General features: G+C 38.7%; 1 protein-coding gene across 2 annotated transcripts in view; it reads right to left on the minus strand.

Annotated features, from left to right (window-relative positions):
- Positions 1 to 1,527: 1,527 nt before the first annotated feature.
- Positions 1,528 to 13,739, minus strand: part of jim (zinc finger protein jim) — an 88,027-nt gene continuing 75,815 nt past the window's right edge. Inside the window, exons 2-3 of one of the 2 annotated variants that reach the window (XM_073091667.1) lie at positions 11,733 to 12,590; positions 1,528 to 11,326 (exon numbers count right to left, since the gene is read on the minus strand). In XM_073091667.1, the coding sequence (XP_072947768.1) occupies positions 10,416 to 11,326; positions 11,733 to 12,590 (1,769 nt within the window). In that variant the 3' untranslated portion in view covers positions 1,528 to 10,415. Of the gene's footprint in view, positions 11,327 to 11,648; positions 12,591 to 13,739 lie in introns of both variants that reach the window. The other variant, XM_073091666.1, reaches the window with a different exon arrangement.

The raw sequence follows: 13,739 nt of genomic DNA on the forward strand, positions 1-13,739 counted from the left end.
CGCTATGACGTGGGGCTCTTCAAAAAAGGTGCAAAAAGAGCTCTCCTTCAAAGCCGGCGATGCATTGGCGACTCCTCTGGTGTTGCAAATGTCCATAGGCGGCGTTGACTACCATCCATCAGGTAGCACGTCTGCTTAATCGTTAGGTTAACCAATAAAAAAAGTAGATTGCATGTCAATTGCTACCTCTATATGACGCCATCTATATTCATTTCAATGAAATTACAAGTATTGTTAAATGTTTTAAATAATATCATTATAAAATAAAAATATGACCTATGATTTGGAGACCCAAGCGTACCATAAATTGATTATAGTAAAGAAGTTTTAACTCAATTGATTCGTTTGATTAATTTTCAATTTGATCATCAACGCCATCTATGGATTTCCGGTATATATTGCACAACGCTTTATTGTTATAAGTATTGTTGATTTTGTTATAACATGTTTATTCTTTCATTAACCTTCATAGGTTATGTATATAGATAAACATTTGTATTATGTAGTTGTTTGTTAAATAAATTATTGTAAGTAAAATTTAAAGTTTTCTTTTTGAACACAACTTAAATCATTGTTATGAAATAGTGAAATCACACTCGCGGTGATTCTAGATGGCTCCACTTAGACAATTGTTGTTTCTTTAACAAATTACATCATACAATCATTATTTATATGAATATTTCATTATGAAGTTAGTTTCTTACACAGTTCTATACCAAGGTTGTGGTGATTTCTCGCAATTTGTCAAAAGATGGCGCCACATGTTTCTAAATGACTTTCGACTTTCCACAACATATCAAGAGATGGCGCTGCTGAATCGCGCTATCAAAGTTCCAAATCAAATAAAATCAACACACTTTGAAACACGGCCGGTTCAGAGCATGACCACCTAGCTCACAGGGCGATCATAAAGGGTAAAGCTTTTCGCATTTACTGTGCTGATACTAGATGGCGCTGCTTGTATGATCAGAACTTCTTCACTACTTCTATAATACGTAATTATTATGATGTGTTAATCTTAAAGTTACCTTCACGTCTATCAGATGTACTTCTAAATGTTAAAGAAGGCTTCAAATACGATAAAATAAATATACGATATAATATTTTCGTACATTTTGCTATCACGTCATATCTAATTTATAACAGTGATAGGTTCTGCTGTATTGTGGTTTGTGAAGTGTAGTAAGAGAGTGACACTCACAGGTATTCGTAGCTTCATAAACGTGCCTGACTGTTACTTCAAGACAGAAGAGCAGCTCTATATCGTGTCTACACCCTTGCTCAGAAATATTCTTCAAACTGTGTGTTGTCTAGAAGAACTGTACATTTTAGACATTCATACAATGTAACAATATTTTAGGCACTCTACATTTATTTAATTTAACACCCTTGCTCAGAAATATTCTTCAAACTGTGTGTTGTCTAGAAGAACTGTACATTTTAGACATTCATACAATGTAACAATATTTTAGGCACTCTACATTTATTTAATTTAAGGAGGGTTTTACACTAAGAAATAAAACTGCATTTTATTGCTTCAGTTGGACTAAAAAGTGTTTATTTGATAAAATACAACGAGCTTACTTTTTACAACATTTTACTTCTATGAATGACAAAAAAACAAACAAAACCCTTAATACAATAATAATATACATAAATACGATGGTATCCACTTCAAACATATACGTAACTAAAATAAATGCAAATCTAGGCAAGAACATTACAATTCAATTAAAATATTATAATCTAAAGGAAATAATAGAATACAATAATAATAATAACTAAAAATAACTATTTTAAAATTACACCAAGAAGGTCTATGCAAAAACTCCTATAGATCACACTTTACACTTTTTTGACCAAACCAAAGTCGAATTTTGTATTTAATACTGATATCATTTTGGAAGAACTAGAAAATATATTTACAAATCGTATTTTAATTTATATAATGCCAACGTTAAATTTTTCACCTGGATCTGTGACCTGTCGCAACCGACTGTTTTTGAAAAACGTAACACTTAATGGAAAAACTGAAATGAACTGTCAACTGTTGTGTAAAAAGTTCGATCTTGTATTCTGGGATTGTCTAAAATCATTCATATAATCTATTTCGGTGTTATTGTATGTAAGAAAATATACTCTATTGTAACATGTGGATGGGGGATGCTGGCCAGTGAGGTTTAGGCCTCGAGCGTACCCTTCTGTCCGTATTGTAAATATCACTATTGCTTTGTATCTGTAAATCATAAATAGTTATTCTAGTTTCGAGACATACTTCATCTGCATTGTCAATAAGATCAATCTATTCTACAGTCCTGACTTCGTGCCTGCAGTCAGAAGGTATGTTGGTGTTAGTCACTTATGTAAGCAAGTGGGTTTTGATTTCTTTAATCTAACTTAATAAAACTCAAACAAACAAACTTCAACTCGTAGGTCTAACAGCCTGAACTTTGCATAAGAGTTGCTCATTGTAACGTAGGTAAGCATTATCAGCATTGTTAATGAATCCTACAAGAGGGTCAAACCGCAGTTAAAAGCTTGTACCTATATTTGGATTTTTATATTCCTCTGTAGGTCTTGTTAAAATATTCAATAAAGTATTTTATTCTTATTAATACTTTATTCTTCATAAAGATAATCATTGAAGTAATGTAGGACTTTCCTGTGTCATACTTATTTAGTAATATTTAATTGACACTTGAAGGAGTAATTCAAAGTCTCGGAGACACTCCATCTCCACGGAGAATGCAGGAGAAGGAGGGTACTTACTTGGGTACATGTTAATATAGCTGTGATATTACCTTTCCCCGACCAAATCGTATGGCATTATAAATTTAAGTATATAATTGAAATTTAGACGTTTTTATGACAGAATATAATAGAATTTATATGATAAAAGCAGGTATTCGTCAATTTTAATATAGACGTTGATTAAGTGAACATTTGCAATGCAGATGAAGCTATGTTCATGTGGAATAAAATATAATATTATTACACAACAACTATTGGAAGACGAAAATAATCACAACGTAACTGTGTGCGTGTAAAATACGATGCAACACACACACTCGCTTGTCCCAAAGTAGGCTCAAGCAAGGCTTAAAATGCTTATTCGAGCTTATTTGTGAGTGTTCGAGCGAGTGTGTGGACGATCGCGCTGTAGGTACAGTGTCACGGGCCAGCACTCCCCGCGGATAACTCTGTAGAAACCTAACAACAGTTTAAAATTACCAGTCTATTGTTGTATATTACGATAAATATGTACAAGTAATGATATAACAGCACCCATTTCATGAAACCAATATCCCTTAACATCGCTACGCCGCCTATTACGCTTCTTTATAAAAAGAAATATCTGTTATATATCACGGCTTTATTGTATAAAATCTATTGTATATCTTGTAAAATCTGTATAACTATTGTACTATTCGGTGTGTATACGTAAACATTTGTTTCAAATAAGTATTGTAGCAAAAATAAGCTGAATAGGCGACGTAACATTCACAGAAATGTCGAGTCTAATAAAATCTGTAAAAAAAACTCAATCCAGACTACAAGATCATAAATCTAATATGTTTCATCTTTTATAAAAAATTCAACAACTCTTATTTTATCGTGGAACTGCTTCAACAAGTATCTATTGTGATAGAAATTAATTATTTAATAATAATTATACTTGACAGCGGTTGGCGAGTGTGGCAGTGTATACATTACAGGTTACACCTAAGAAACAATAATAGGCCATCCGTGTTGGCTACCAATTATTCATTCTACAACTAAACATTAAAATATAATACAATAAACACCACGTTAACGCGTATTGCACTTCGGCTCCCGCGCTCGGGGAGACAATAACTCGTCTTTCATAAAAAATGCGTAAACTATACAATTCAAATAACTCGATATATGAATAATATGAACCAAAACTGACGATACACGGTAAAACGCCTCTACGTACGACTACGGCAAAAATGGAAGACCTTAAATAATTCGTAGCCAACGATCTAACGAAAGTAAACGTTACATACACTAAAATTCAATAACTACGCAAGAATAATCGATTATTTGAAATACATTATAGGTTTTGAAATATGTGTATGATTAAAGATTTTTTTCTTAAAATAAACCAATGACCATGGATGACGTGATTTTGTTACTTTAAAATTAAGACTACTGAAAGACCTATAGATAATAATTTATGTGATTTTCGTAAGATGGCAGTGCGATAACTACTAATATCTAAATCTGCGGCATTTGTCTAAACAAATAAATAACTGCAAAAGAGACGAAATGCCGTCTTTGATTCGAAATCTATCCAATACAGAATTGGTACGCAACAAATTTGAAATAATAACAAGCAAACTTTATATATCGCACCGCACCTTAATGTTGTGAAGGTTCAAAAAATTAGGCTTCAAACCGAATCAAGTAATCGACCAATACTTAAATAGGGCTGCTACGAATACCATAATTTTAAGTGCAATTTACATTATTTAGACGTGAATGAGAATATATTATAGATACAATTCGAAACCCGACAAAAATGATTACATACCTAAACATATAGCAGCCCTATTCTAAACGATTATAACCTTCAAATCTTATTATACAAGTTGCGAAAAAAAGTCGCGTATAAACACACATATAACGTAATTTAAGTTGCCAATTACCTTATCAGTATAATTAACTTTTCGATTGCCATGAGATCACAAATAAATGCATTTATATTTGAAAATTAAGTAATTCTAACCGATCACAGTTAATAAGACAACTGCTTCTTCTATATTAATGATTTTTGTAGAGCTGTTACGAAAATTAAAAAAAAAACTATTGTAAATAAAATTAAATGTATTATTCAAAAACGCAATCCCAAAGTATTTTATCACTTTCCTGCAATAGAATAAAAGCTTTTAATGTATATTTTTTATTACAATTTATTAAAACTATTATTTATTGCTTATTAAAATTTATTAAAAAAATATTAGTCGGAATATTTATGTATATGTGTTTAAACACAACCATAAACTTCACCGTAAAAAAATAAACCATTAATAACAGAAAAAAATCTTGATATCTTTTCGGAAGCGCGCTGGTCCGAAAACCTGATTAAACTAATTACCTCTTAGCATATCGCTGCATCTGTAATCTGTATCAGTTGTCCAATTATCGTGATCAGTTAGAGCGGAAACGCTGTCATTTCTTCAGACAAGCCTTAACTAAACTAGTTTACCAAGCCTAGCAATGGTTCAATCTTGAACATTGTATTTTATACAATCGAACTCCCTTCTTTACATAGCATTTATGCAAAGTACATTTTCACAATGCAATCTTTTTCTCTCCTTTAATATCGTTAACAACTTAAAAATAAGCATAATATAAAGGGTAGCACTCGATATTACAATGAGTTGTTGTAACTCGCTTCATACATTCCTACAGCAGAAACCTAAGGTTTCGTGGAATTACATTCCTCTTGTGAGAAGTTGCGTTGAAAGAAAAGCGTAAAAAATAGAATACAAACTATAGGTATCGTATGGGTTACACTGTCGTTCAGAATATTGGCCATTACAAATAAATACGTTAAGGCTAGGAACATGGTACGAACCTAACTAAATGTCAGTGAAATTGTTGCAAAAAAGGCTGTGGGGCAATGTTGGGAGTCTACTCAAACGAATTGGACGGCACGCTTATAATTAAATACGCTTAAGGCTCACCGTATTCGGATTGTTTTCACTTGGAAAGTGGTAGAGCATAAGTCGACGGCAGCACCGATGCTACACCTATATATCTACCTCATATCAATACGTGAAACTGATCAGATAGTGCGGTAGAGTCCCGTAGAGTTACTGTTACTTCAAAGATCATAATGATAACTAGACAAGGTTTTTATGTCATTAACTAAATCTGCTTTGGTATACACGTGAGAGACACGTTATGTATCGTGAGCTTAACAATTTAATGTATAGGCTTTTTACATTAGAAGTACCATACACGCGTGCAGTCCGCGTGAGGGTGAGTGGCAATTTTAATCATGGAAATGGTAGGCAGAAATTGACAAATGCCGATGTTTGGTGGACAAAACATTGGATAGAATCATTATTAATATCTGGTGTACGTTGAAACTCGTCATAAAATAACAACAGTCCATTTATCTTCTAATGATCAATGCAACACACAATGGTGGTATAAGGCAGAAACAGATATGGCGGTGGAGATATTGCAGTCGAACTACTGAGTTTACCACCAACGACATAATATATGCAATGGTAGACGAGCAGTCGCTCCTTTATCCACTACACGACGCTACAGACCGTAACGTTTTAATACTCGTGTAAATCCGAATACATAGAGCCTTAAGTTTCACTTGTATCCAGTCGGAGTCCGGCAAGAATGCATCTATGTAACTACACTGTTGGAAAACGTCTACAGAATAAAAAGACACTGACAAGAATATTCAAGCACTTAACAAGTATAAGAAAAGCAAAACCGTGCTCTCTAAAAAGTATTTTACACAAAATTTAGTTAAAATACAATACGACGTAAAAAACTAACCGAGTAACGTAAAGTATATGTAATACATACACGTAATTGAGCAAAACTTAACAATTGAGTGAGCAATATAAACTGAACAGCCTGGGACAAAATATAATTTCTATTAAAATTGTACTGGTTGTCTGTCAATATTAACTTTGAGAGGATCTTGTTTCACTACGCACGAGTAACTATGAACGCTGATGAGTTGTTGCCGCTTTACGCTGATTGGTACTTCGGTTGATATGTTTTTTATTATCGTAATGGCGGCATAATAGGGTTAAATTTTCTGACGTAAATTTTTACGATGGTAATTCAGAAAACGAGAAGGCGATTATATGTTTGCCAACGTTTAGGTACTCGCCAAGAATATGTAATTAATTTCTCGGGTGTATTCGGTACTCGCCATGATTTTCAGCCGTTTTTCGCGAGGTGTATATTTTTAGCGCAAGTCAAAGAATTATGCGTCTGTACACGAGCCCGACGTTCACATACTCGTAATAGCACGGCTAGTTACTCGGCGCATCTATATGACCTCGAAAAATTCGTTGATCGCGTGCAGTTACTCGTACGTGGTGAGACAAACGCGGCAAAGTTAACTAAAACCAGAATAAAGTTGTACTTTAACGCTTGCAACACTGCCTGATTATCTGTGATATGTTTACAATAACCACGCTGTAAATAAACGCTGCGAAGCGATGAGTCGAAAACCAACGCATCTTACTTTACTGGGAGACGACGAACCGTGGAAAAGTGTCGTGATCGCAGACAGTTTTCCACGATTCGAGTCTAGCAATACAAAAACCAGTTCCTCACGATACTTAGGTACTCAGCATGTTGCAATACGACACTAAAAATTTATGTCTATTTCACAATTATTTTTAATAATATTGTTTGTAATAAATGTATAAAATATCATCTTTAATCTCTGTATACTTAATCACCTTTGTTATATTTAAAAATTAAATCCATTTGTATCGGTATAAAAATCTAATAAGTTTTATAAATCTGAGGTTATATCTTGGCTATGGCACACGGTTGTGTTTGTATTCAAACTTAGCGGTCCCGACGCGCCGCCCGGCAGAATAACAACGGAATATTTATCGTAAACTGTATAAAAATACTTATCAACTATTATTGTATAAGGCTGCGGTATTGTGGTTTGTATGATAAAAATATTTGTGCTTCAAATTCTATCGTCCGATCGGTAAAGCCTGTAAATGCTAGACGGAAATTGACAATATTGCAGAAAAAGCGTATAGAAGGCAAAAGGCCCGTATAATGTAACTTTATTTACTTAAAACTTTTATGTTTAACAGTTCCGTGTAATACGAATGTCTAGTATTTTCTCTGGGTGCCAGACAGTAGAATTTGAAGCGATATAGAAACATAACTGTAGTCTATTGTAAGTGCGTGCCGGGGGGCGCGCGACGCCAGGGAGGATCACATCGTAAAATATGTGGAAAATCTTTAGTCACGGAAGATAACTGTTTCAAAATTTTTCCGATAACGGTGTTTTCGTTTGTAAACCTCCGAAAGTTTGATAGGAAAATCAATCGGAAACATAAAAGTCAACGGGTCGCTCGTCAGTTTTGAGTCTAATTTTCGTAAGTTAAAACGATAAAAAATATTTAAATAAATAAATAAATATATTTTTGATCTAAAGCAAACTTAACATTTTAACGCGATTTGATAGCGAAATTATAGACCAACACTATCAAACATACGAATAAAATGAATGAAACTTTCAAGAAAATAATGGAAGACAACTTTAACTAACCGCAACAGAACACTTACAAGTGGACTAGCGCTCAAAACTGACTCGCTTACAATTTCCATAACATTCCAATGATTGTTAATTTTTCATAAACTTAACATACTCAACTCACTAAACATAATATTGCGTTTCGCCTCGAGACGTGACAAAGTAAAATGGTATCCAAATAAAATGTGACTTCCACACATGCACGCTATTACTACTAGTTAATACGTAACAGTCCTTACGCGGTAGGAAAACGAAACCATCACAATAATATCGTAAAATAAGCTTTATAAGTCTATAGATACAAACAGAGATGAAAAAACGGTAACCGTTGAAATATCCTGATACTGCTACCGTTTATAGTCAATGAGACTCGACGAAGGAGCGAACTAACATTATAACAAAGTGGATATATCACATATATCTCTCTGCTCAAAATTATACCGTCTTTTGTATGTAATCAAATAATTATGTGAAGTTCTATGGCTACCTGTATCTATTGTGGACGCGAATTGACCGAGGACGCCTCGCCAGTACCAGGACACACCAACGTCGCCATTAGAGATATAATATCTTTATTTTCCTAAACACTAAGTTTATTTCGCGATGAATGATCGAATTGCTTGGTAATTCGAATCGATAGTCTAAGCTAAAATTAAGTAAAAAGATTACTCTGGCATATCCAACCCCGAAACCATCTACCCAAAGCACTTGGCGACATCACACACGTTACATAATTGGTAAAATTCGCTAATTTCACTCTCCGAAAATACGTTACGATTCAGTCAAGCGGAGGCGGCCGCTAGGGCCCGCTGCCTTACAAAATAAATGCAAAATTTCGATTAATTTAGGAACATAAAAACGTAATTTTAATCAAGTTTGGCAATTTTGAGTCGACCTTAATTTATAAACGAAGCGAAACTAAACAAACAACGAAACAATTTAAAAACATTCACTCGACTCCAAAAGGGATCCTCAACCACATTTCGTCACAATACACGAATTTTAACGCTAAGTGAGCGAAGACGCCTAACCTACCTAGCTATCACAGTCCTTTCTCAGTCTGACCCTTTCCTCATAAATGCATCTCAGATTGTCATATCGTTGAAAAAACTGGTAACAACCTAAACTAGGCCTATTAAATATAAGCTGACAGAAAATCATTCAAAAATTACTACATTATTTGGCACCTACAGATTTACGGAGATATCTGAATAATCCCATCTAGTTCATTAAGAGTAAATGCACTAATTAAATGTAACTGAACTTTTTGTAAGTACTAACAAACAAATACGTTTGATGGCAAAAGGTAACCTACGTTTTTGGCTTGCTTTCTCATTTAACTGATGTCATTGATGACTCTACATCTCCCCTATACAAATCCAAATTAAACGTTCATTCATTTTATCGAATACGTCAATATTAATTTTAATGATATTTTGAGCATTTCCTTCATCGTATCCTATACTTGCCAGATATATCTCTTAACACACGTAAATAATATTAACTTAATATGTCTACAAAATATGTATATTTATTACAAATAGGCACAATTATGTACCGGAAACATTCATCGCGAAATACTGTTATGTGGTAAAAGAGTAATTCTTACTTTTAGATTTCAACGAAGAGTTTTAAATTCTAATCTCTGGTTCGATCTGGTTAGATATAACGAACGTTTCGACCGTATCGACAAGAATCACCGAGAAACTAACTCTTACGTGGTAACTTAATATTACGGGGCAAAAATGCTATCTGTACTCGCTTTAGAACGGTAACACTATTCACGATGAGCCTTCGTAACTTACAATCGCGACAGACCTCCGATAGAGTATATAAACAATATCGTTATTTACAGATCGAAGCATGTTTTACAGCGATCTGATTTATCATATCATCTTAAATTATCTCAATCTTACTTGGTATCGTAAGCTCGCGTTTGCGAGTCGTATACTGGTTAATCGCCGCGGCTGGACGATCGGTCGGTTCGGAGTACCGGTCGCTCGGTATCGGTCATCGAGCGAACGGCAGTCCGAAGCGTCTAGTTGTAGAGGCGATCGACATACAAGTCGTGGTGCGGAGGCGGATGAGAGGGTGCCGGGTGCCACCGCGGCGGGGGCGCGGGTCACTGGGCCGGCAGGCAGGCCACCGGTGCGCCGGGTCCTACGGTCGGCTTGAACTCGGCGCCGCCGGTCGGGAACTGCTGGAACGGCGGCGCGTAGCACTGCGGGAAGTACAGCTCGGGCTTCACGACGGCGGCGGCGGGCGGCAGCGGCCGCGGGGTCTTGGCGTCGGCCCGCCGCGCCTTCGCCGCGTGCGGGTTCATGTGGTTGTCGATGTGCTTCTTCACCTCCGGCTCCGTGGCGAACCGCCGCCGGCAGTTCGGCATCGGACAGCAGAACGGGCGGTCGCCCTGGTGGGTCCGTGTGTGCTGATCGAGGATCGCCTTCTGTCGGAAGTCCTTTCCGCACTGGGTGCACTTGTACGGTTTCTCACCGGTGTGAATGCGGAGATGTTGGTTGAGAATCGTCCGCTGACGGAAAAATCGGGGGCAGTACACGCAACCGTATGGCTTCTCGTTTGTGTGGATGCGGAGATGCTGCGTGAGATGCGACTGCTGGCGGAAACGCTTGCCGCACTCCGGACACGGATACGGCCGGGACTCTATGTGGATGCAACCGTGCTGGAGCAGAGTTGACTTCTGTTTGAACTCTTTTTGGCATATGGGGCAACGAACGTAAAGAGGCATCGCACGCCCACCGAGAACGTCCGGTAACTTTCCGCCCTTGAGATACTGGAGCGACAATCCGGAGCCGAACACGGCATGGTTGAGACCCTTCGTGTCCTTAAAGTAGGCGGGATACTGAGCTGTATCGCCGGGAGAGAAGCACGAGCCGCGTTGGTCACCGTTTTGCCCATCCGCGTCCCCGAAGGTGGATTGGATTTCTTCCTTGTTCTCATCCGGTGGAAATGGCACATCCTGGGGCCACAGAGTCGGCGTCGTCCCGTTCTTGAAGATAAGGTGCGGCGACACGTCTGCAAAAATCGAACAGTTTGGTCAGTCATATGTCCGGATCGACCGGGTCAGGATAGTCGACGAGTGGGTTAATCGAACTGAGGACGGTTACAGGAGCGTCCGGCGATCGGTTCCGCGTCTCGCGGGCGCCCTCCGCTAAGCGGGCGACGAGGGGACCGAGAATTTGTCTGATAGGAAGGCCAATGGATGCGAGACCGAATCGAACGAGGGGGGGGCGGCGGGGATCGCAGGCGGCGCCGGCACTGACGCGAGCAGGTCGGGTCAGAGCGGGCGGCGCGCGCGGGGAGCGGGGAGGGGCATATATGTGTGAATAGCGCTCGCCTTGGTGTGTGCGGACGTGCTGGTTCAGGATGGCCTTCTGGCGAAAATGTTTGCCGCACTCGCCGCACGTATATGGCTTCTCACCGGAATGGATGCGCAGGTGCTGGTTCAGGATCGCGCGCTGCCGGAACGAGCGGGGGCAGTACACGCACGCGTAGGGTTTCTCGTTCGCGTGGATGCGCAGGTGCTGCGTGAGGTGCGACTGCTGGCGAAACCGCTTGCCGCACTCCGGGCATCCGTACGGTCTGGAGTCTGTGTGGATCCGCTCGTGCTGGAGCAGAGTGGACTTCTGCTTGAAGTCTTTGCCACATGTGAGGCACTTGAACAGGCGCAATTCCGAGTTCGGATTGTGTTTCCGAGGTTTCGGTGGTTCGGGCTGAACGATATCCGGCAGGTGGCGAAGATCGGGAGCCGCGTATTGATCTAGCGGCCCCTCCAAGGATAGGACTCCTCCGTTCTGCTTTAAGTAATGCAGAGGGAAGCCACCTGTGCCCAACATGTGGCTGGTGGGTCTCGTCTCCTTGAAGTAAGGTGTGGCATATTGTTGTTGTAGGTCTGGCTGCGGTACGAAGCAAGGTGTTCGATCGAGATGGTCTTGCGATGGTGGTTGAGGCTGTTGATTCTGTAGTTGCTGTTCCACTTGCATGTGTTCAGGGGAGGTTTGTTGCTGTTGTTGGGCTTGCTGTTGCGCTTGCTGCTGAGCCTGCTGCTGAGCGAGTTGCTGAGCGGCCTCCTCCGCCGAAGGGTCGGGGGGCGGAGGGGCGGGAGGGTACGGCGATGGCGCGGGAGAGGCGAGCTGCGGCTCGGGCTGTGGCGAGGGCCCGCCGGGGCTCTGGTGCTGCATTGTCTGGTAGCCGCCGTCCAGGACCGCGCCGCCCCATTGCGTGCCGGGCGGAGCGCGCTCCACTCCATCTTTGTATAGCACGTACGGTGCAGTTGTATCTGGAAAGAAAATATGGCGTTTAGTATTTTGTTTCATAAAATTAATTATGCTTATTAAAGAGAATTCGTATGAGATCATATCAACATTAGGTTTCTCAAAATTTAACGGTGAAAAAACGCACGAGTTAAGAGTTGTATTTTTTTATTAGTTTGAACTTGGAAAATATAGGACAATATAGAAGTAGATTCGAAAACATTTGGAGAAAAAGTCATATAATAAATTTCTAATCAATTAATTAATAGATCAACCCGAATATGTTGATTCAGAAAGTATTGATGAAGTATGAAAGAAAATTAAATAATAGTTTTATATCTACAATAGCTTAAACATAGATGCGAGACAGTATTCGGTGTTAAAGTTTTGGTAAGTAAAAGGCAATTTGGTAAAGCGATTACACGTCTGGGATATTTCGGGGCCGGTGGCGTGCGGCGCGCCTCGCGTGCTACGCGGCACGCTGCGCCAACCCAATACGAATTTCATAAAACGTCACCATTCGACACCGGCGAGACGTCGATCATAAAACATATGATATGAGTAACGAGTAGTAAAATCTTACGCTTTTGTTATCTGTGCAGACATCAGAACCGATAAATAATTCAAAATTCCGCATATGTCTTCATAACCGAACTTTGAAAAGAACTTGTAGATGTCAAAAAGGAATTTTCTAAATAATTTGCTAGGATTTTTGGATGACATGTCAAATGAAACTAGACTTGGTTTACTCAATTTATATGAAAAGGAATGCGCTGTAAGACAGGTGCTACTGCGATCGAAATAACATAATTTCACACTTTATTTTCGATACGTTCCCGTTTCTAAGCTTTATATAAACACATACACGTAATGGAAATATAAATGCTATGATCAATGTTATAAATAGCTATGATACAAAGATTTATCTGTGAAAACGATAGCAATAGGTTTTAATAGCTATAATTATTGTGGGGTCTAGATATTACCACACAAGACGGAGGAACTAGGAAAGTGTAGGTTTATGTTTTCTAATGATTTACTTTCTCAGTTGTAAAAAACGAGGGGAAACGCAGCCATTTTCCTTTCCCGCCCAAAGCGAAATGCAAATGGCGGATGCTGCAAGCCATTATCGTTTTGATGCCACTGTGGCGTTGTTACTAGATTAATTCTTAAAT

This window comes from Epargyreus clarus, unplaced genomic scaffold (assembly GCF_041222505.1).
Source record: "Epargyreus clarus isolate Ecla_fem2 unplaced genomic scaffold, WU_Ecla_fem_2.2 ptg000034l, whole genome shotgun sequence".
Lineage (NCBI taxonomy): Eukaryota > Metazoa > Arthropoda > Insecta > Lepidoptera > Hesperiidae > Epargyreus > Epargyreus clarus.